Source organism: Trichoplusia ni, chromosome 27 (genome assembly GCF_003590095.1).
Source record: "Trichoplusia ni isolate ovarian cell line Hi5 chromosome 27, tn1, whole genome shotgun sequence".
Classification (NCBI taxonomy): domain Eukaryota; kingdom Metazoa; phylum Arthropoda; class Insecta; order Lepidoptera; family Noctuidae; genus Trichoplusia; species Trichoplusia ni.
Genome location: NC_039504.1, coordinates 4355448 through 4378580, shown reverse-complemented (window position 1 = coordinate 4378580; position 23133 = coordinate 4355448). Strand labels below are relative to the sequence as shown.

General features: G+C 34.9%; 4 protein-coding genes across 7 annotated transcripts; 2 read left to right on the top strand and 2 right to left on the bottom strand.

Annotated features, from left to right (window-relative positions):
• Positions 1-83: 83 nt before the first annotated feature.
• On the bottom strand, positions 84-4046 carry LOC113505811 (superoxide dismutase [Cu-Zn]). The gene is made up of 4 exons (XM_026888643.1): positions 3790-4046; positions 2928-2978; positions 1295-1465; positions 84-717 (listed from the first exon to the last, which is right to left on the bottom strand). The coding sequence occupies exons 1-4, from the start codon at positions 3853-3855 to the stop codon at positions 541-543; spliced, it is 465 nt and encodes a 154-aa protein (XP_026744444.1). The 5' UTR covers positions 3856-4046; the 3' UTR covers positions 84-540.
• Positions 4047-4751: 705 nt separating this feature from the next.
• LOC113505880 lies at positions 4752-7330 on the top strand. 3 transcript variants are annotated; one of them, XM_026888737.1, is made up of 3 exons: positions 4752-5139; positions 5388-5448; positions 5579-7330. In XM_026888737.1, exons 1-3 carry the CDS (start codon positions 5123-5125, stop codon positions 6239-6241), a joined length of 741 nt encoding a protein of 246 aa, XP_026744538.1. In that variant the 5' UTR covers positions 4752-5122; the 3' UTR covers positions 6242-7330. The 3 variants fall into 3 exon arrangements, with proteins under 3 accessions (XP_026744538.1, XP_026744537.1, XP_026744539.1); XM_026888736.1 differs by having other exon boundaries at positions 4754-5139; positions 5388-5435; XM_026888738.1 differs by lacking the exon at positions 5388-5448 and having other exon boundaries at positions 4754-5139.
• Positions 7331-10778: 3448 nt separating this feature from the next.
• Positions 10779-16250, top strand: LOC113505838. The gene is made up of 3 exons (XM_026888672.1): positions 10779-10974; positions 11272-11347; positions 15204-16250. The coding sequence occupies exons 2-3, from the start codon at positions 11272-11274 to the stop codon at positions 15893-15895; spliced, it is 768 nt and encodes a 255-aa protein (XP_026744473.1). The 5' UTR covers positions 10779-10974; the 3' UTR covers positions 15896-16250.
• A 365-nt stretch (positions 16251-16615) lies between these two features.
• LOC113505839 lies at positions 16616-22648 on the bottom strand. 2 transcript variants are annotated; one of them, XM_026888674.1, is made up of 4 exons: positions 22554-22648; positions 19099-19241; positions 18426-18557; positions 16616-17482 (listed from the first exon to the last, which is right to left on the bottom strand). In XM_026888674.1, the coding sequence occupies exons 1-4, from the start codon at positions 22554-22556 to the stop codon at positions 17095-17097; spliced, it is 666 nt and encodes a 221-aa protein (XP_026744475.1). In that variant the 5' UTR covers positions 22557-22648; the 3' UTR covers positions 16616-17094. The 2 variants fall into 2 exon arrangements, with proteins under 2 accessions (XP_026744475.1, XP_026744476.1); XM_026888675.1 differs by lacking the exon at positions 22554-22648 and adding an exon at positions 19763-19995 and having other exon boundaries at positions 16699-17482.
• Positions 22649-23133: the final 485 nt, after the last annotated feature.

Genomic DNA, 23133 nt, shown 5'->3' with positions numbered 1-23133 from the left:
CATAAAACTTTTATGCTAATAATATTAGTAAGATTATGCTCACTGGGGGTGTGAAGTATCAAAGAATAAATAAAATACTAACATTAATTCAGAATGTTTTATTGAAACAAACTGATACAGCCGACATTAATACATCATGCGCCCTGCACCAACATAAAAAATAAAAATAAAAACGATTCCAATAATTTATTCACTGAGATGGGCCAGGAATGCAATAAAATGACATCATCAACAGAGCCTTATATTCTAACTACATTTATATTCCATCTGTATTGCAGTTGTTCTCCAAGTTCCAAGATTATAACCCTGATCCAACGATTACACTAGTATTAGATATCCAAACTATACACTTAAAGAGGCACTATACGACAGTCCAGGTAAGGGATACTCAATCTCCTACTAACACCAGTGTACTTTGAGTAACATGGGCATATAACGCCGTAGTATTTAGTGGTGTTCCCTTAACCCTGAGAAAGAAGTTGTAAGCGGACATAACTTGCTAATACTACAGTAACAGCGTACGGTGACTGGTAGGGGTGTTTAGATCTTGGCGAGTCCGATGACGCCGCAGGCGAGGCGGGCGCCGGCGTTGCCGGTGGACTTGCTGAGCTCGTGGCCGCCGATACCGAGGTCGTCGGGGTCCGCGTGTACCACCAGCGTGCGGCCTACGATGCTGTTGGGGCCCACCAGCGAAATCTTGGAGTCCTGAATGCATACCTGTAACAACCATCGTACTTAATAGGAAGCCGTTATATAGAATAAGCTTATCTGAAATAATTAGTTACATAATGTTACTTATCTAATTTGTTATGACAATGTAAGTAAACGTTGCTACATTTAGGAAACACGAAAGCTACTTATTTTTTATTTAAAGCAAAATTCATACTATAGAATGAGTAAAAAGTAATTCACCACGCTAGAATGAAGGAACAATATTTTTTAAGTAATTAAAAAATTTTAAGTAATTAAATTGCCATGTTATGTTTTATCTCAATAATTTTAGATATGATGTATGTATAATTTATATAGGTAAGCAGGCGGCAGCAGTCGCATGTAATATAAAATTCTTGGAACAAATATTTAAGAAAAATAATCCGAAAAATAATTCATCATTAAATCATCATTAGCTTGTTGTAGTCCCCTTCTGCACATAAGCCTCCGAAAAGAGTCGCGACTAAGCCCAGTCTAATGATTTGTGGCTGGAGTATGAACCACGCCAATCGGTCAGAGGAGGTGACGACTTTGCACAAGAAAGATACATATTTTCATTTACGATGTTCCACTTGTAAGTTACCTTAGCCACGGCTCCGTCAGCGTCGGCCTCGATGTTGCCGAGGTCACCGACGTGGCGGATGGCGGAGTCGGGGGCACCGTGGTCCATCTTGTAGGGGTTGAAGTGGGCGCCGGCCGACGTGCAGCCGTTCGTGTTGTCGCCGAACTCGTGAACGTGGAAACCATGGCTACCCTGGAATAGTAATGGATGAGGTTATCAAGCAAGGCTGTGTAACTATTTCTCAAATATGTCTAGTTTATCTTTCCCAGTGTTTTCAATTGGCAAAATATTATAGTAATATCTTATTTAGGCCTTTTATGCTATTATATGGACCAAATTACGTAATTTTATTGCTTGTAATGAGAAGCTGTGAGCGCTCAGATTCTCTTTTATAAATTGACAGTGTGATAAAAATAACTCAAACATTATTGTTTTCTTCTGTGGATGATACTATAGAAAAGAACAATAGGTTTAACAGGTGGAACAGGGTACCAAAATACTCTAAATCAGCACAAAATGGAACTATTCGTAATCACCGATAAGAACTTAGTAAACGGCGCTAAATGAGCATAAATAATGAGAAACAAATCATAGATTTTTTTACTTCTCTTCCTTTTCATTTTGAAACTAGACTGTTCTATGCAAATACCAAAGCAGGTATACTACCTACGTAGTTACATACCGCGTTACTCGGCAGCACATCGTTAGACACGTATTTAGCATTAATAACATTAATATATTCAAAGTTCACATGAAGTGTTGACTGGTGTATTACGCCACACGATGTGACCTCAGCATTGTTTTTTGATAACTGTTTGATAATAAGTAGGTAGGTGCAAGTTAAATTATACGTCACCATGACATGTTTAGTTTATTTAAATGTTAAAATATGCGTCGTCATTTTGATTGTTTTCACATTGGACTTTTATTATATGAACTACTATTATAGCCAGCATGAAGAATTAAAAGCGTGTATTAGTTAATAATATGACGTAGGAAAAATCAGGCCAGTAGGTACACTTGATTATTTACTGATTATGTAAAGTAACATAATGATAAAATTATGTCGGCTTTATACACTTTATAATTCTATATTAGTTGTTAACTTGGTTTAGTAAACAAATTGAAGTGAAGTTTGTATTACATCATACAATGCATTATTTTCCTTGTACCTTACCTTTCCAGACTAACAATCATGATACATACCTACTTTTAAGTCCAACCTCAATAAGGTTGGAATTCAATTTAATAAATATTATAGTTTATGACTATAATGACTTAAACAATGATATCGAATATTTATGATTATAATTTACTTTTATTATTATTTCATTTCAATTGCATTTGAAAAAGTATAATAAGTTAAATTGCTTTTTATTTATTAAGAGTGGGAGGGGTGAAGGTAGTGTTATACATATATTGTTAAATTAAATATACCACATCATTGATGACTATGTTGTAAACTGCAATCTATCACAGCATGGCAACTTTTAAATATGTATCATGGATCTTTAAGTAAGACTTTTGGAAATGGATCCAGAATTGAAATGACTGACCAAGAGTGCAAGAGTGGTATATTATATGTTTTCTTGTTTCCTCTAAAGAGCATAATACTTTGGAAATTTATTCATATGAATAATTTATGATAACATACCTTTTTTAAACCTCTGACTTCCCCGGTGACAACTACTGGAGACTCGTTATCCTGGAAATTAAAATAATGATAAGTTATTACAAGAATATTTGTATTGTAAATACATTTTGTAATTGTACAAAACTTAGTCTATAATAATAAATCTGATAGTATAAACCTGTGGGACATAATCTATGTGGCATAAAAAATAATATGATACTTCATGAAAATCCTTCCTTGGCAACAAATATTGCTATAATAATTTTGGTTCATATGATGTAATATTTGGACTTGTAATAATGCAAAGGTCATTATTTATACAGCCATTCTTCATGGTTGCAAAGAGGTGTTAGATTAAAATGCATCAGATATATTATGTATTGTTTAAGCATGATTTGAAATTGGTTTAGTTTGAAAATTACAAGCTAGTTAGGTACATAAAAACTACCTATTTTACACTTCTTAGACATTACTTGTGCGGGAAGTATTGCACATGGATTAAAATACATATAACATAAATTGCATGCACAGTTCAGTTTTTTTAATCTTTTAAATTGATAAATCATTATGTTGATGCAGAAATCATTTATACATGTTGAGCTGTTCAAACTGGTCATGTGAAGGAATCTATGGAGTCATATATTGGATAATTTTATTCATGTATGAAGTTGCTTATCAATTATAATTTCTTACCTATATAATTGCATACAATTCATAATTACTTAACCTTCTAGAACCATCTTACGATAAGAAATAGGTAGGTACCCACTCCAGTTGAGAAGTATTATTACCAAACAAACACAAGTCATTTCGCTGGTCTTTCAAGGTCACCTATATGAAATCCTGTTTGTAAGAAGTTTCATGCATGTAGAAAAAGTATTACCTTTTGGTCGAAATAAACTGTGCCGCTGACATCGCCGTTCAATACACACACTGCTCTGTTGGGCATTTTGACTAAAGGTATTACGATCAGATAGAATTAAAGCACTGTTATAGGTGATAAATCACAGTAATGCGACCTATTCGCAGCAATTTCTCCTTCAGTAATGATTTTATCAAAGCACCACAACTAAAGGGAAGGAAAGATAAGTTTTCGTCTCTGGCTGCTGGTATTTTTTTTTGTTCGTTTCTTTATACGGTGGTGTCCTGTCTGCTATCGAATCTATGTCGAACTTCACGATTGTCACCAAGTTCCCTGTTTAAAACAAAGTTAAATGTGCCGGTGCTAGCATCGCCTCTAGCACTGTCATTGCATTGAGTTCTGTCAATTTGACATGATTTTCTGCGGTTTGGTTTTAGTTCACATTTTCACCGACTGTACGAATAACATTTGCGTACTAAACTGCGTTCCATTAAAGTTACTAACATCAGCAATGAAATCTAAAATGGGCTCGATTTTAACGTTTGTTATCATTTAAAAAGAGTCTTGCGGTATTCCTATATTAATTAGGAACTTTTTTAGCTTATGAAAACTTAGTATTTCTTTATAGATACTCCTTAAATGATAATGATGTGTCAGATAGGTAGGAACTGCCATAAATTATAAAACTATTAATAAAATATCTAAAAACCACGATTATTGACCAAAATGACCTTAGTATCACATATTGTGACATATTTATACGGCCAATTTTTATTTGACACATGAAATGCAATATTTTTTGTTAACTTTTCAGTTATTTATTATTCCGATGCATTTTTTACATTTATTGAATAGTTTTGTTTGGTGGTTTTTTTCTTAGTAACTTTCGTCATGCCTATTTAAAAACCACAGACGTGGTACTACTCAGATCTAGTTTATTTACGGTACGTTAAACGTTACGTACGTTATCTCAAATACTTCACAAAAAATAAAACATCGGCCAATGTCCAAAACTATTTTCTTCACGTCTTAAAAACTTTAGAAATCACTTTAAATATCTTGTCCGTCCTACATCTATAATTATCATGCTACTTTCATCCTAAAACTATGAGAAAAATGTTCTTAGCTGCATAGAACGGGCATGGGTTAACGTAATTTGACAGACAGGACAGTTGTCACTTGTCAGTACTTGAGTGTGTTTTGGACATCGCTGTCATTCAAAGTTTTCTTAATTTTCAGAACTGTGTTATTTAAATTATTTTAAATAATGTAGCAGTCTAAACTAATCTTTTGTGTATAGGTCAAACATTAGATTATTTTAGTTATATAGTAAAGATGGAGAACGAGGAAGGTAATGGTTTTTGTGGAACGGTAAGTCACCTCCGTATACTATTTTAATAGTTCCCGCGCCGCCTAACCTCTCATGGTCCTCAACTTATCATATTGACTATATTTTTTTTTGAGAATTCATTTGAATTCATTATTAAGTATAAATTACATGAGTATATGACATAAATGTAAATGTAATTAATGAAATAATTATTGTACGACTCGTATCAACTTCTATGTCATGCGTTTTCCATCAACAATTAAATACTATCATTAAAATAATATTTCAGATTCCTTCATGTATGCCTGACCACCGGCTACTCGATAACTACTGCAAAGTACGTCTGTGTGGTAATTTAAACATTCTCTCTAGTAAAGGTGGTGCTATTTACCCAGGACGTCATTGTGTTTTTTACTATTTAGTACAAAATGAAAAATGTTTATAAAATATATGCTCTAATAATAACCATTTTTTTTTCAGATCTGTCCAATGTGCAGTTCAGTAGTTAAATCATTCTTTGTTAATTATAATGAGAAAACAGTAATATGTGAAAACCTTGATTGTGCATATCCTTTTATGATGGACATGATATATGTGAAAGAGGATAATGAGCTAGCTACCAGTGAAGAAGTAGCAAGTTATAGAAGCAGACCGAGTGGCTGGTCACAAGGAACTGTCTCCATAATGTCTGCCGCAGAATGGTCAGACATAGATAAGTTGAATCAGACATTTGAAGCTGATGAAAATTTCCTTTCACAACACAATCCTAAGAAACTGTCACATGCAGACAATGCTGCTCTAGAAAACAGAGTCAAAATCAAAGAAAATGAAGAACAAATCAGAGAAAATGTGGAGAAAATTAAACAGTTGAACAAAAGACTGTTTGGGGGCAACAATGACCATGATTGTATAAGGAATGAGAAGTGGATAAAGAACTTCTATAGAATACAAGAGACAAAAGGTGTGCAGTTGTTGAAACAACAGGAGTTAGCTAAATTGAAATTGGATGAGGAGGAAGCCAGTAGGGAAGTTCAAATCCATATTGACCCTGGAACATCTATACATATTGAGATAAAGGATAAAAATGATAACAATGAACCGATGGAGGTTGATGGGAATAATACTTCAGAGGTGTCAACATGAGTAGGTGCATTCTCTGCTTGCAATAATGTGTGGGGGCCTTACGTCAAACAGGGAAGTGAAACAGGGCATTATATTTTGTAGTGCTCTCTCACTTCCACCCCCTACTTGCATGAATTAAATATATTGCTATTAACAATCACATATTCATGTCAATCTCTAACATAGTTATCTAAAGCTGTTTATTTTAAAGATATTAGTTAGAAAATAGGATTTTGAGTTTTTCTAGATCAGGAGTTTAAGTTTCGTTTTAACAAGCTTTATTGCTTAATATAATTACATAGTTTCAAATATGAAAAGCCAATGTAAATATGTATTTAGTATATAGGCATGAAGTATATAGCAATAAAACTTCTTTCTTGGGGTGATAATAAAAGTATAGTATTATCAGATGAACCTGTCCATACCTCAATACTTATATCTATGATTAAGACTTAATTATAAAAAATAGTTTTAAGAATGTTGACCATAATATGGGTGCTTCTAGGTTACAAATAAAGTTAATTCTAATGTATCATGTATAAAGCATATTAACATTAATATTTTATGTATTGATACTATGTTATTTGGCTAATTAATGTTTTGTTATTTGTATTTTTTTAAACTCTTGTAATATTACTCTAAAGACATTTGCATATTGGTTAAAAAATATATTTTGTTTCCTTCATTTGGCCGACGTATATTTCAAAGCGCCGCAGTATATATTACCACAAGATTAACAGCATTTTAGTGTGTAAAATTAAAATCTCGTACAATGGTTTTGTTAAATACCAATTTCACAATTAACTGACGGCTGATATCGCGACAATAATAATTTTAAACTTACGTTGTATAACAATGTTCTTAATCTTTTGGTACTGTATAAAAATTATTTCTTATACGTTATTTTTGCCTTAGTATTGATTAAGTGGTTTTAGTCTTACCAATGTGGTACTTAGAATCAATTAATTAATTTAATACTAATAAACATGAATATTTCACTGCTGTATAAAGCTGTATGAATGTACACCTTGAGCTCTAAAAAAATGTTGTTGTTATGCAATTTACACTGATAAGTAATGACGAGGAGCAATTGGGAGTCTACCACCAAAACTGAAAGTAATATTATCACGAGTGCGAAAGAGATGTTGCTCTACAGCGTGTATTGCGCTGTCACTTTTCCACCTTAACAATATTACTTGTAAGACGTGGTGGCAGACCCTCAGGTATAAGTACAAAAAGCTTGACTTAGTATATCATTAGTCTGCCTTATAAGTTAAGAAACGAAAATTCTATTTTATTTATCGACATAACATTTTGGAGTTCGGTTTTGTAAATTATACATAAAAATTGTCTACACTGCAACAATGATTTCGAAGGTTCACTTTTTATACGGATTCAATTAAGATGTTGCAATTTAAACAGCGTTAATTGTTATTCACTTTCTGAAGAGGACACACTTTGTAACTTGGTAATTAAATGCTCAACCAATTAGTTCATGTATGCACACTTAAATGTTTTTCGTGTTTTTTGGTAATGTTACGAGTTTGAACTGTTCCTAAGTTTACGAATATAAGACTGAAATGTTTTATTATACTAATAAATACTAATTTTTGTTTTTAATGTGAGTTTTAATTTTATAAGAAAGTACTAAAGAAATTGACTAAAGATCGGCTGTTGTAGCAGTAACTTGAAAAAGTCTTGAAGTTTAGTTATCTATGACAGCTGCAAAATGGGTGCGATATATTTGTAGCCTCGTCAATAATTCTGCCCAAAAAATTTTTAGATTTAGATTTTTAGATTTTACACGTACGGTTACATATCCTTCAGGGATATGTACAGGGTTTCATATCCAAATGAGTTGATGTCACGTTATCTTCAGCCCTGGTCTATAGTTTACCGGAAACCAGTGATCAGCTTTCGGGGTCTACTTAGTTAAAAGCCAGTTAGGTTTCCGGAGACTGCAGATAAGGTAGCATGCACTTAAGTACTGGACTTGGATAATTTCCGCCGGACTTTCTTTTTATTGCGAACCATTTAATTATTATTATTTAACAGTTGGTACTGACTAAAGTATTGTTCCGTCTTTGATAAACGAAACAGATTTATATAAAACTAGCGGGCCGAGAAAACGTTTTGCCACAGTGCAGAAAGAAATGGTGTTATAAAATATCCCTGAGAATTGGACATCTATATTCCATACCCCCGTATGGAATATAGATGTCCAATTCTCAGGGCTACCAAATATATGAACAAAATGTCATATGAATCGGTCAAGCCGTTTCGCAGGAGTTCAATTTCGTTCACGATATTAGATAGTTTTAACGACTGGTCGTAAATAAATAGGTGTCATTGAAAAAGTAAAAATATTAAATAAGTTGTGTTTCGCTACATTTTCCCTAAATTTTAATACATTTTAAAACTTTCCATCCCTGATAATCAAGGAATTACATTTGTGGTTTAATTACCTTCTGGTAGAAAGCTTCACCAGTGTTAATTGCAGAAAGTAAAAGATATGGAGGAATTAAATGAAATGAAATCATTTATTCTGTAAGTATTCCCGTAATTGCAAAATAATCTAATTTTATCTTTATCTTTACGTAACAATCATCTATGTGTATTAATTTTAAAGTAATTTGTTGTTTAATACTTTTGTAGGTAGGTACTATCAACAAAGACAGAAAAAAACTACTAAAGACGATCAATTTTAATAACTTTTTCTTTTTTGAATGGGTATTATCAAATCATCTGTACAGAAACCTCCGTTCCAGTTTCTGAACACCTTTCGTAGTTTATCTGATTTTGTCCATGGCCTTTTGTTACTGACTCTACTTAGGAGCGCTTCTCAATGCCGACAGCTTACTTTGTACAGGTTTTAGGTAGGTAGGGTCTAGGTAAGATTCACAGCGTGTAAGTATCTGACCTTACCTAGGTGCAATCAAGTATGGAAGACACGAGGAAACCGAGATGCAGTTAGTGAAAGCCGATGCGGTCGCTGTCTCGTATATCTTGAAATTTGTCTGATTAAGCGTTAACTCGAGCCGGTTAATCCGGGCGGAAACATTGCTGCAGTGAAACTTGCTGCGATTTGTGGATTTTTGTAATTGTGCGTAGGTACTACTTACGCGCTATAACTAATTGGTTATTTATTGAAAACTTATATAAGAAAATATTTTGTCAAACGTCGTTTAATGTATTACTCATTTAGAAATGCAGAAGAATAGCATACATTTTCACAACTATCCATTAGGTCCTATAAAATCGCAAAAACAAAACAAATGGATCCATCTGGATACTTTTTTTATGGTTGTAGTAGCTTCACTTATTCCTAGGGTACGACTAATCTTGAAGTGTAGTATTTTTTTTCTTTTAATGTTTTGAGCAAGTAAAAATGGTTGAAAGACAATTTAGATATGTATATTGACAACTTGCACCTACACTTACCTAGTTACCTGTTTTTTAACTGTGCGCTAATTACTGATTCGGAGACCTACTAATAGAGACTAACGTATTTCCTGTCGAGCACAATAGCTTGATAAACAATAAAACTTTCATGTAACTGTCGGAGATTATTAAATAACACAGCAATAGTAGGTATAGTGTGTCTTCCATATAAACATGAGCTTTCTGTTGCGTTGTATATCAGGTAGATCCAGCTGGTTGTCCCCTCGAGGCGTGGCGGGATGTTTCCCGAGGAGTTTGAACTTGACTTTCCCTAACGGACGCTGGTCGTCTTGCGTATTGCTACCTAAGACGAATTTGCTTCGGTATTTCTGTAGGTACTGTAAGTTTTACAAAGAGAAGCTACTGGTATGATGTAGTTGGATTAAGTGAGAACTGTATTTGAATCTCAGCTTACCGTGTTGTGATAAGCCTATTACTTAGGTCAGTAAGTGAGTTGTCCCATTTGTGGGCCACATTCCAGTTCATCATCGGCCTAGCCTTTCCCAACTATGTTGGGGTCGGCTACTAGTCCAACCGGTTTCAGCTAAGTACCAGTGTTTTACAAGGAGCGACTGCCTATCTGACCTCCTCAACCCAGTTATCTGGGCAACACGATACCTTTTGGTTAGACTGGCTGTCAGACTTTTCAAGCTTCTAACTACTTGTAACGACTGTCAAAGATGTAGGAATAACAGCCGGGACCCACAATTTAACGTGCCTTCCGAAACACGGAGGAACTCGTTATGACAAAAATGGTCACCCATCTACGGACCAACCGCGTCAAGCGTAGCTTAACCTGTGATCGAATCACTTATGCGGTTATAGCTTAGCCACGAGCTCCTCCTCGGGCCACATTCCAGTTATTAATTATATTGTTTTTTTAAATATCGATGCGTTTAATTGTATGGCAACATGGAAATACATTATGTTTTCTGGCCTGGCAAAAAAAGAAAAGAACTACCAACCATTTAAGATAATTAAGATATCTTTCATTTATAAAAATGAATTGCTGATTGTTAGTCTCACTAAAACTCGAGAACTGGCTCATTTTAGTCTTGAAATATTCGTAGCAGTCCAGGGAAGGTTTAAACGGTTTAATTTAAAACATAAACTGTTAGGCGGTACGTAGTTCGCCGGGACATTTAGTATTTTATAAGATTCGTCGTATTAAAGCGGCACCTCTCACGGGCGCCGCGCACGTCCGTCCCGAGCTTATATAGGATGCTGAGACTCGCTGTCATCTTACTTTCATTGCACCGGTGCACAGGGTAGCCAGTGGTAGTGCCAATGCTTTGACCGAGAGTTGCGTTAAGGTAATTATGCACTTAATATTTAATTATAGAAAAAAAAAAACTGTTAATTAATCAGAATAATTGTGGATATCAAGTATAGGTAGCTCGTTGAGTGAGTACCATTATTTACCGGATTTTTGGATATCAGTTACCTGGTGCTATTGTTTTTGGTAAATAAGTAAATGTGTTCTAGAATTGATTGGTTTCAATTACTCAAGTATTTATTAAAAATGTACACAAATCGGTTTAGGATCAACATTTTGAATTCTTCACTTATTTACATTTATTAATTTGATTTATCTCACTATTTCCTTCTAGATGAATTGGATCCCAGCGACGTGCGTCTTATGCGTTGTTTTTATCAACGGTGGCGGTGGAGTTACTAAAACTTCAGGTACTTAGGTTTTTTTTTTAATTGTTTGTGTGTTTTATGAAAAAGTATATCCTTGTGCTTATAGGAAAACTGTCTATCAAGAACGTTTTCAAATTCAATTAAAACTTAATTAAGAATTTGTTTCCATTTCCGCATCAAAGTTTGAGGCTATAAAAAATGTTTTAGAGACCCGTTTTTGTATTGTTGTCGTTCGTTCGTTGAATATATATACCATGGATACTAGATACATTTAAACTTTAAAGTAGATTAACATCAATAGGTTCGAAAGCATAGATAATTTGTCACGACATGACACACATCTCATGCGGGCATTAAAAAATCAAAATGTAGGTATGTAATTAAATCATTGTGTAAGAAACTGGAAATTGACTTGACTTTAATGCAACTGCTTCATAGGTAAATAGTTTTCTTTTCATACCAAGCTGACTTGCTGTATTTTTAGTTGAGAGGTACTGCAAAAGCTTCACATAGAATTAATCAGTGAAAGTTAATCCCTGTAACGAAAGTAACACGAATATTCTTAAATGTGACTTCGATTTTCTTTTATTTTTGATGACGTCTAAGTCTCGGTGTTTATGACTTCAACCTTTTAAATCGGGATTATGGCGAAGGAATACAAAGAAGCAGCCGAGGGGACGTATCCTATACGCAACTTTTACGGTTTAAGTTTACTTGTACTTCCTAACTTGTAAGTTGTGTGAGTGCAACAATATTAATATATGCAACTAGTTGTTGCTCGCCGCTTCTTCCTAGTAGATGGTTGTAGCAGCAAAAATGTTTGTCTTCTTTAACGCAGTCGGATGAAAGTCCTCCAAACTAAATTTCAGCGAAATCGGCCCAGCCTTGAGCTTGTTGAGGAACTGTTTTACTAGTTTAACTAAAACTCACGAAAACATTGTCATATACTTTTAATATTAATGTGAATAAGTAGGTATATCTTTTGTCATAAGAACACATTAATTATTCCTTTTCACAGCAACTAGGCTCGTTATTAATTGTGTAATTTCTTAGACCATTGACAAAGCTTAAGTTTTTAATCCGACAAAATAGGTGTGTGTATACTATTATTGTCTTTGACGTGTCACTTTGTCAATGAAGACGTGCGAAACTATTTGAAAGCGGTTTTGTTTTTGTTAAACATAGATTATATTGGATAGATGAAGTTTAACCATTGTTAGATAATCCTAGGTTTTACTTCCAATTCTTCTGTTATTAATCGTAGCCTTATAAAACTATTTACGACATTGAGTTTATTTATCTACAGTGTATATAAGTACTAGCTTTTGCCCGCGACTTCGTTCGCGTGGAACAGTGACTTCCGGCAGATTTTTGGTTTTACTCACATAGAACTACGTGCTAAATTGGTCTTGCGTTTTCTAGTCATTGAAAAAAATAGTTTAAAAACGAACTTAAACTAAAGAAATATTAAAATCTTTCCGAACTTAAGTTGAAACTAACTTAAAACTAAAGAATAAAAAAAAAACGAACTTATAACAATTTAAAAGAAATTATATTACAACCTATCCTATTTAACAACCAAGCTTAAAACTAAATAATTTAAAACGAACTTAGAATTACAGTTTTACTAAACAAAATAACTAAGTACTAATATTCGAGATCAAACCTACATCAAACAACGGAACCAATTTAGAATTTACGAAACAGGACCATTCCACATAAACGACCATACAACCGACAATACAATTTTACCACGACGGTACCGAAGCGCTCGGCCGATACCCAACCAAATGCGTGTAACGAAACCATAGCGCGATCTATTTCGATCCCAACGCCATCTATCGACCATAGTGACAACTCGGATTATTTATCTATACTCCGTTCGGGCATTTTCTTTGTACTAAAAGTAGTATTATATTTTTTATATGTTATTTTATTATTTTTTTCATACCTTTTTACTATTTATTTACTTTTTTCCGATGAATTAAAACAACATGAACCGAACTCGTGTAACGATCGACACCATTGCGCGTAGTACTAATAGAATTATCTATACTCCGTTAGAGCATTTTCTTTGTAGTAAAACTTTTATTATATTAATATTATTTTTTTTACACCTTTTTACTGTTTATTTACATTTTTCTGATGGATTTTCCGATGAATTAAAACAATAACATGAACCGAACACGTGTAATGACACCATTGCGCGATTAACGCCATCTATCTACGGAGCATAGGAACAGCTCGACATTTGACCAATAGATGGCACTATTATATAGTATGTCCGTAATAAATTTTATTTTTTATTTTTATTTTTTGTAATAAAAACTATCCTATGTCCTTTCTCAAGTTTCAAACTATGTCTGTACCAAATTTCACACAAATCGGTTCAGTAGTTTAGGCGTGAAGAAAAGACAGACAGACAGACAGAAAGACAGACAGACAGAGTTACTTGCGCATTTATAATATTAGTTTGGATCTAATCGTAAATTTTACCGATTGTCTTAATATTGCAAACTCAAATTCTAGAAACAGGAAAAAAATAACTACTTGTAAAAATTGTTTATCCATCTATCTATACAATCAAATTCATAGGCTCGCTTCCTTCCCGAAAACCCGGGAAATAGCCAAATCTTGCGCACGGGCAACCTACTCAGATTCGATCCAAAAACCACTTTGAGTAGTAGTGCAGTACAGTTAGTGCCTATCAATTGTATGCGGTAACCTAGCTCTTCTGGGTCCGGATAGTAAGAAACAACACAAAGAAATTGTTGATTCAGACCAATTGTAATTGAATGAAATTAAAACAATTTCTTGGTTCGCAAGACACCCTAGCTACTAGCGCCCTTTCTCTCGGTAACATTACATAACTTACCGCTGTTTCATTTACAATAATAGAGTATTAAATACATTATTGTATCCTACAAATTCAGCCATATTATGAAGCAGTAACTTATACAATCAATCGTTGTAGAAAGTCATTATGCAATTAAATAATCAAATTTTATATCAAGAATTCAAAATTTTTGCGAAACGACTAGTTCAAAAATTTTTTGTTTTCTAAAATTTGTGACACAATAAATTAAACCAGTTGTCAGATGAATCTAAAATCGGCAATTAAAAAAACATCAGTGTCAAACTAGAGATAGATAATTATTGTGGTGCGTGGGATTAATAAATAATTCACACACGCATTTATATCAATGGACATCATTTTTTTTTACCACACCAATAAACAAAAACTGTTATACAGTGCCGGATACATTATGTAATTTAAAAAAACACTAAACGTAAAACCTCCTTTTTGAAAACGATTAAGTAATAAAAATTTATGGATTTGTTCTTTTATTCATTTCTCTCTGTAGCATACATATCAATAACAATATGAATCAGCAATTTGTATTGATTTAGTATGAGATACACATTTATTACATTTGAAAGTGATGCGTGTGAAGTTGTATTATGTCAGTTCACGCAAGCACTTTCCTTTGTAGGTTGTTAAGAAACACTTGTCACTGTTATTTTGACTCGATTTCAAATTTCTCTGTTTGGACTTTCATATCGCACAGTATTGAGATATCAGCATGATTTAGATAGAGCGGAAAATCACACCTTTTAACTTGCAGTAGTAGCTTTTACCGAGCAGTTTAACTGTTTTTTAATTAACTCCCGCATTGAGCTCTCTCCCCCGCACAAACATTAAAGTCTCATGCACAAGACACCCAGACGTAGAACAAGCATTCGTCGATGAAAATAGTACCTATATTCAGGGATTGACACTACGACACATAATAGATGATTCATCAAGGAAGAGGTTTTTTAAGAGAGGCCATCTAGAGGCAAAAGACATAGACCCCTTTTAACATACCCTATTTATAATTTAAATCAATGATTGCAGGTATCGAGCAATTCTGGACAGACGACTACAAAGTTTTTGAACAGATCTACGGCAGGACTTCTGACAGAGACATATACGGAGACACACTTCCATCCAGCATAGTCATAGGAACCGAGCCGAAGAAGGAAGCTTCTCAAAAGAACGAAAGATACCTATTAAACCTCGACCAGGAGTCGGAAGAAATTGATCCTTACAACTACGCTGATAGATACAACAGCTTGCTAAGCCAACAGTCTCTTAAACTCCTCAGCAAAAAGAAACCAGCCACTTCAACCATTAACTTCGTCAGTTACAAAGACTTCAAACCAATAAGCCAAGCTAACGACCCTGAAACATACGAGTACCTCAAACACTTGGAAGAACTGAATAGGGAAGAGAAGTATGGACATCCACAGATAGGAGGGTTCAAACCTTACATGAGTTACGTAGGACGACACCCCGAGGAATCTGAAGCTTACAAAAGCATTCAGGATATCTTAGAGGCTCATGAGGCGAATAAGGAAAGTCACAAAGATGAAGATGATAATATGAAGTATCTGACGTATCCGAAATCTAAGAAGAAAAAGCCAACGAGAGTTCATGACTCGAAACCCAGATGTGTGTACGGCAGGTGTAGGAAACGAGGAGCGAATTCGTATCGTGCTAGAAGTAGGCCCTATGTGAGGGGATTGAAAACAGTATTCGTAGTTTAATTAGATAAACTTTTTTTATAGAATATAGGTACTCCTTTTGTATAGGGACTTAAAATGGCAAACAATTTTGGTATGTCTTTTTGTCTTCTTTGGAGTTTTGACAAAAGACTCACCAAGATTGTTTATCTTTTTCAAGAACCTGATCAAATGGAGTATAGTTGTTAATTATGATCTTGATTCGTGATTTCCGCCACATCTGTACACACCACTGTATCTGGAGAGTTTGCTTTCTAACTTCTACAACAACCTTACATTAAAAAGTGGTAGAAAACTGCCTTTTTGATTCTAGCAATCGTTTCTTGCCCTTATTTTAAGCATAAACCTAACCGAAAGGGTTAGGTTTACTAATCAGCACGAGTGATGTTTTGTGGATTTAGATCTGACATTATCAGATAATTGTTTCTTCAATATTAATTGAATGAATATTTATGTGTGTTCAATCTGTTGTTTAGAGAGTGTACCTCGACGTGTAAAGGTAATATTGTTGCGGTTGTGGAAACGGGACAGCTCGATGCACGTCGAAGAGTGGCATCTCTTTTCTTCATCTGCAATAATATTAATTTAGGACGTGTCCGTTTGTCAGTAGTTGCAATTTTTGTTGAAACATGTAAGCGATAGTTTATCACTTAGTAAGTACCTAGGTATATCAAGGTAGTATTTATTTAGTTTAGTAATAAAGATATGATAATTTAAAACGCATTTAGGAATAAAAAACAAGTGTCGTTTTAACTTATTTTAAATATTTATTTAAACCCTTCTTAACCTAATTTTCTTATCAAAAATTAGTTGGAAAGATTACTGCATTTTCACTCATAAATATAGTTCTTTACTGACCTGCGCAGAGCTCCAAATCCAGATATAGTTGACCTTGTAGCCTCAAACCCATGCAAGCAACAGAGGCGAAGATAAAAAAAAAACAAATTATCTAATAAATAAACAACAGTAATGCGTCCTCAACTGTTGCTTAAATAGAAGACAATTTAAAACAGGATAAGAAACTTAACATCCTATCCCAATGCATGCATAATCAAAATTTGCGAGACCGTTCCAACTTTATGTGATCTAAGTTGTAGTGACATACAGCAAGATCAAGACTTGTGGTTCGGATTTTTCATTTAAAAACGTATTGTACTATAAAAAAATACTAATTTAACTTATTTTAAATGCTGTAGAGTATATAAGTAGGTACTGTGTATGGTTTAGTACATAAAGTTGGGATTGGTATCGCTCTGCCTGCCGTTGGTGACGGGGGTGTTGAGGCTCCTGGTCTTTCGCCTGCTCTCCTGGATGCTCTGCAGCAGGAAGGGTGGAGGGTTGTTACCCCGCTGCTGTCTATTATCCAGTTCGCGCGTCAGCTCATCTACGAAGTGCCCACTAGCTGGCCTATCCCCATAAGTCCCATTCGATGGTCTTTCTTGGAAGTTCCCATTGTTTTGTCTTTCCGAGAAGTTCCCAGTAGATCTATCGGAGTTACTGTTCATGGGTCGTTCTGGTAGGTGTCCGTTCTGTGGTCTCTCCGTAAAGTTTGTGGTCTGCTCTGCGAACTGTCCGACAGCTGGTTTCTCTACGAACTGCCCGCCCGTCTGCCTGGAAGAATAGAAGAGTTAATACAAGCGTCATGCAGGTGAAACGGGTACAGTAAATAGAAGAAAAATCGACCCAAGCCATAAGGTATCCTTGTGTCACGGGGAATTTCACAAATATTCACGTCACATGCGTAAGGACATCCAGACGTGTGATAAGTATTCCAGCATCAAACGAACTTTTGTCATACGCGGGGATCGAGCCTGTGATACAGCACGCATTGTGACCACCTGTTAATTGTTTCTATAGATATAAATAAATGTATTCCGTTTACTTTTAGAGAGCTGTAGGTACAAATGCTAAGGATGAACTAAGTATCAGAAATTGCTGTACCCATTGATTTTAGTCTTGAATTGAGTCATCTACAGAAAATAATATGAATCATTTTTAACCTACCTGAGCCACTCAAGCTATGTGTATCATACTGTATTTCACCTGAACCTTCCTAGCATTAATCATACATTCTACGCATAAGTCTAATCTACCTTATCTAGAGAACATTTTAATCTTTCCTGTGTGAAGCAAATAAAAAGGAAAAACACATCATTTGTTATTCAAATTAGGATATTAATCGGAAATTAGATTGATGATGTGTACTGGTATCGGTTTTAACATTATTGCTAAACTGTACTTTAACTGCACACTTAGGACGGTTTGCGGTTAAAGATAAAACGAAAACGGTAAAATCCCGCACATCTTTGCAGATGATACTCAGACACAAAATTGCACATGATTCTTCAAGAACGGCTGACATATTATTTTATGACAATACCGTGTACAGTCATAATTAACACTGACCGACTGGACTGACACCTTTGGCAAAATCTTGATGCTAGAACGACGACGAAGATGATGTACCCCTCAGTGACTTTGTAGAGTATCCTCACAAAGAGTTCTATATGATTCTATGAGTTCGATAGCCACACAAAGCAGTATTCGCACGTACCGCTCATGACGGCCGCTCTCGACGTCGTCCTGCCCCATGTACATGGAGTACCCTCGCCGGGACAGCTCCTCGTCCGGCAGCAGCGCCGGGTTGTGGAAAGCGTGCTGGTTCTCCGGGCTCAGCTTTAGTTTCCTGGAAGGTACAGGTTTAGGTGTTAGTAGGTCATAGTGGCTTTTGGTTTAGTTAAGAACAGGATAAGGCAGTCGAACGAGATTGGAAATAATAGAAGAATGAATAAAGATTTTTTGTGGTAAACAAACTTTTATTCACAAGATTGGACGGTTTTTTGATCAATGTGGCTGTATCTACCGGAATTAAGTTTAAGGAATTGAAGAGAAACGGTATTTCGATTTGAAAAAGCGAAAATTAACGAGCTGATTGAATTGGATCATTATAAAGAAATCGGTCTATAAAAATATTTATTTTATTAACAGGTATGTGGTTAGCCTGAGCACAGATTTTAACTGCTTCACTGAAATATTGAACAAAATGTATTTCATTCGCAACTAAGCCATCATTTTGAGTAAGTATAATATATGTAATTAAATGATGTAACACTTTACTCATGCTTATTTATCGGGATTGCCCGAGTAATTGTAGTAGTGCATCGTTTTATAATGAATCATAGTCACGATAATTACTATAAAAGTATAAGTAAATTCTGAGTACTGACTGTATCCTCATGCGGCCGCTGGACTGCATCTCCGCGACCTTCTTCTGCAGGCTCTTGACCTGTCCCCACAGCACCAGCGCTATGAGCAGCAGGAACGCCCACGCGCATGAGAACACGCTCACTATTATTATAAGGTTATCGTCCTGAGGATATAGACAAAAGTAAAGTTTACTTAATTTAGTAAAACATTTTAGTTGGTTTAAAGGGAAGATAGATGAAGCAAGTTTATCTGAACACCTGAATGTGTTATTGGCTAACATGGCTGCATACGTTGTGTACCATTCTAGACACTCCCCAGGATTCTTTTAAAGTAACCATTCTCTAAAGTCGTTATTTACGTATATGATATGTGTAAAGGTACATTCCTTGAATGTTATAATCTATTTTATTGCCACTTGCATTGTATTTTGTTTTCAATTAAATTTACTCAAATCTTTATTGTAAACTAAAAAATAAGACGAAAACTAATTAGTAATATAATTCTAACAACAAAAAATACAACCGAGTTCAAATAAAAAACGAATTAGTCAAAATTGATGAAATTGACTTGTTCATCCAGTCATAAGTTTTGAGGTATCAAACATAAAAAAGTTAAAGTAAGTTAAAACAATTTACTAGAATAAATCACAAACTCAAATTAGAAACATAATACACAAAACCTCACCATAACGAACCAGCATTGTTTGTTTCCTACACATGGACACCAGCACTGCACCCAACGTAAACACTTACACTAATTAAGATAAACTGTCAATAGTTATAGAATGAGGGTAAACAGATATTGAACTAGGTGACGGATGATTACCAATAGATAACACACTGCAGTTATTAAGAGATTAGCACAAGTACAACATGCTGGCCATGTTTACTTAGCCACGCAAGAAGACGACCCGATCGTTCGCGATTTGACGAATGACTAATTCAGCTAATTTCTTATAATTGTATTGTTATTGTCGAATTCCCTTACGCGATAAGTATTCGTGATGATTTGTTGATTACATTTCCGGTTGTGAAGTTATTTGTGATTGCGTAAAGTCCGTGATGGATGATTTTCCACATGCTTACATATTAACGTAACGTTCATTCCAATAAATTTTGATATTCAATGCAAATATATGTATCTACAATTATGATACGTATACACGTTAAAATAAGGTTGTATTTCAATTTCAAGTATTAAGACGCGGGCTAGATCTAATTAAAACAAAACCCATCTACAAATAGGAATACTAATTCTGCTGTCTTATTTTGAGAATCGACTAAACTTCCGCCTTTTGTCAATAACCGTGAGAAAGTCAACACGATGTTGTTGCGTTATTGTTCTCTATGATAACATACATCTTTGACCGACTTGTGTTGATACGGTTAGGTAGGATATCCACTAATTTATGACCACTAGGTTTACATCACTGATAAGGAGTGTAATCTCCTGCAGGTAGATCCTCTTGGGATTAGGATCGAATTGTATAAAGTTATTATGATTTAAGAGAGGCAGGGGATATAGTCCTGACCGAATCCGGTCACTGTCGCTAGTGTCACTAGACAACAGCCAGATACTCATGAGCACTCTCAAAGACACAGGCAAAGGGAATTTTGTCTAATTGGCCGAAGCCCAATAGTATGGCAATCTGACGACGACAACGATGAATCAGGCAGAGTATAGACATTGTTACAGGCCTACCAAAATACGAGAATTGTGATATTCATTAACAAAATGGACATGGTCATGGCCGATGGTAATTCGGTCTTACCACTAGGCTGTTTGATTGTTATAAGGATCTTTTTCTGTTCTTACGTTGTTTATTTGTCTTTGTATTCCAGTTCACAATAACATTTTTGCCGGTGGGGCGTTGGTGAATAAGGCAGCAAACATCACATTTTCCATGTATTAGTCAAATACGATTTTACCCAAGATAGTATACAAACTCTTCGCTTCAGATAAAACGTGTGTTACTAAACCATTGCACCGATAGCGCGCGGATATCTTCGATTGTCACGAATTTTATCATTTTATCTCTGAATTCAATGAATTTTGATATCATTTGTTAGTAGGTACTCTGACAATAATCATAATATAATTTATGCACAATTAGAACTGGTTATATTATCATGATGCATTGTTTTCGTATCGACGTTAAAACAGTACGAACGCATTTATGTAAACGCAGTTATTACGATAGCAGAGTTTAAGTAGGTTTAGTAAGCAGGTTAACTGAAACGATTGCATTACTGTCGGTTTTAGTATTTGATATCGATTACTAAATAACTTTTAATGAATACCTATTAAAAATTGATTTCTAGTTAGGCAAATAAATACATTATGGTAATAAAAATAAATATGTGCCCAATAGGAATATGCGAGAATAGCCAAGTTTTTAAACAAACTATCATAACATGTTTTAATTAGCAATATAAAACAATCTGTGAAGTCTTAAAAAAAATCTTAGTTTATTTTGGTAAGTGACAAGTATATATGGTAATAAAAAAATTGTAGAAATGCATAATTATTTAATATAATTCTCATAATATTTAATGACACATGTCTTCAAAACATGCATTCGTTTGTTAGTTGTGTGCATTTGTTTACACTCTTGCAGACAAATTGTAAGTCCTTATTGTCCTTTTGTAATTGTTGTAACTAAAGCAGTAAACACCATTACAACGCACCGAGTTGTTTGTTTCAGTACTTGTTTGTTATTAACAAAGAAATAAATACTATGACTAACATTCTAACTAGATAGACATCTATAACCTCTAGATGCTTAAAAGATAGGTTAGCCACACTTTTAAAAGTAAATTTCGTTGAACTGTTGAACAAAGAAAGTAACACTACGTGCAAAGTTACATGTATGTTCTGTAAAGAAGAATTGTAGGTATTTCGTAGATAGTTTTCACATCAGATAGATGTAGATAGGTAAGGTGCGACCCGATAACTGAATATTTGATAAAACTGTGTGTAATAACGTAAATCTTTGATGACGGCCCACAAAACTATGTTAAAAAGGAGATTATTGAATAAGAGGTCAGGATTGCGAAAAGCAATGGTCTGAAAAAGGTCCATGGGAGTTACATATGAACTACTGCTGAGGGTGGGCTGCGAATTAATGAAGTTTCACACTCTATATTATGCTTCTATTGACATTAATAACGTCTTGCAAAAACATTTAATCTGACTTCTACATACTACATGTATAAAAACACTGATTTGCAAACGAGCTCATTCCACCTGCTTCGAACGTGACAAACAATAAGCTGCCAAGATTATCTGAATTCAGAACAGATTATGTCAGATCAAGCGAAACGATATTAAAAAAAAAAAAATCTACAAAAAACACTCATAAATCAGCACAGGATTATCGCTACATTCACATACCATTACGTGTCACATTCCTACACTAATCCCATACTATAGAACTAAACACTCAATGTACACAATATATGCGTGGTTAACGTACCATGGTTTATGTATTGGCCCGGCACATGTTGAGTTGCGTCGCCGGTGATGGCTGGTTGCACACTGGCCGTTATCACTCCACATCGCTGATAACACATCCCGCGGCTATCGTAGTTATGACCGAAAGGTTTTATAATACAACGGTATTGTTGTTTTGGTCTTAAGAATATTTTCTTACATTCATATAACATATTATATCTTTAGTTTTTTCTTTTCAGATGGGAAATCATAAGATGGCTCGTCCCGCTTTGGGAGTGACACCCTTTTAATGATTTAACCCACCCGTTATCCAATTATTTGGGCTTTGTGCACAGCGGCCATGGTAGCCCTTTCGGATAATCCCGCTAGCCCGGTACTCATCGGCCTCATTGAGTTTGCAGACGACTCTTTGAGGCGCCCCTGGAACACTAACGCGTTGTAGGCTATCCCACACGCACCGCATGCCCGCGCTTACAGTTGCCTTGGAGCGTCTTCTGTGGTAGCTGGGACGCGAGGGTTTCTGCCTTGCTCGTTAAATCGCCTCGTTTGCCACGCATGCCCTGAGTTCCACTGTTTCTTCAAAGCAGAGGTTGTCCCCCCCG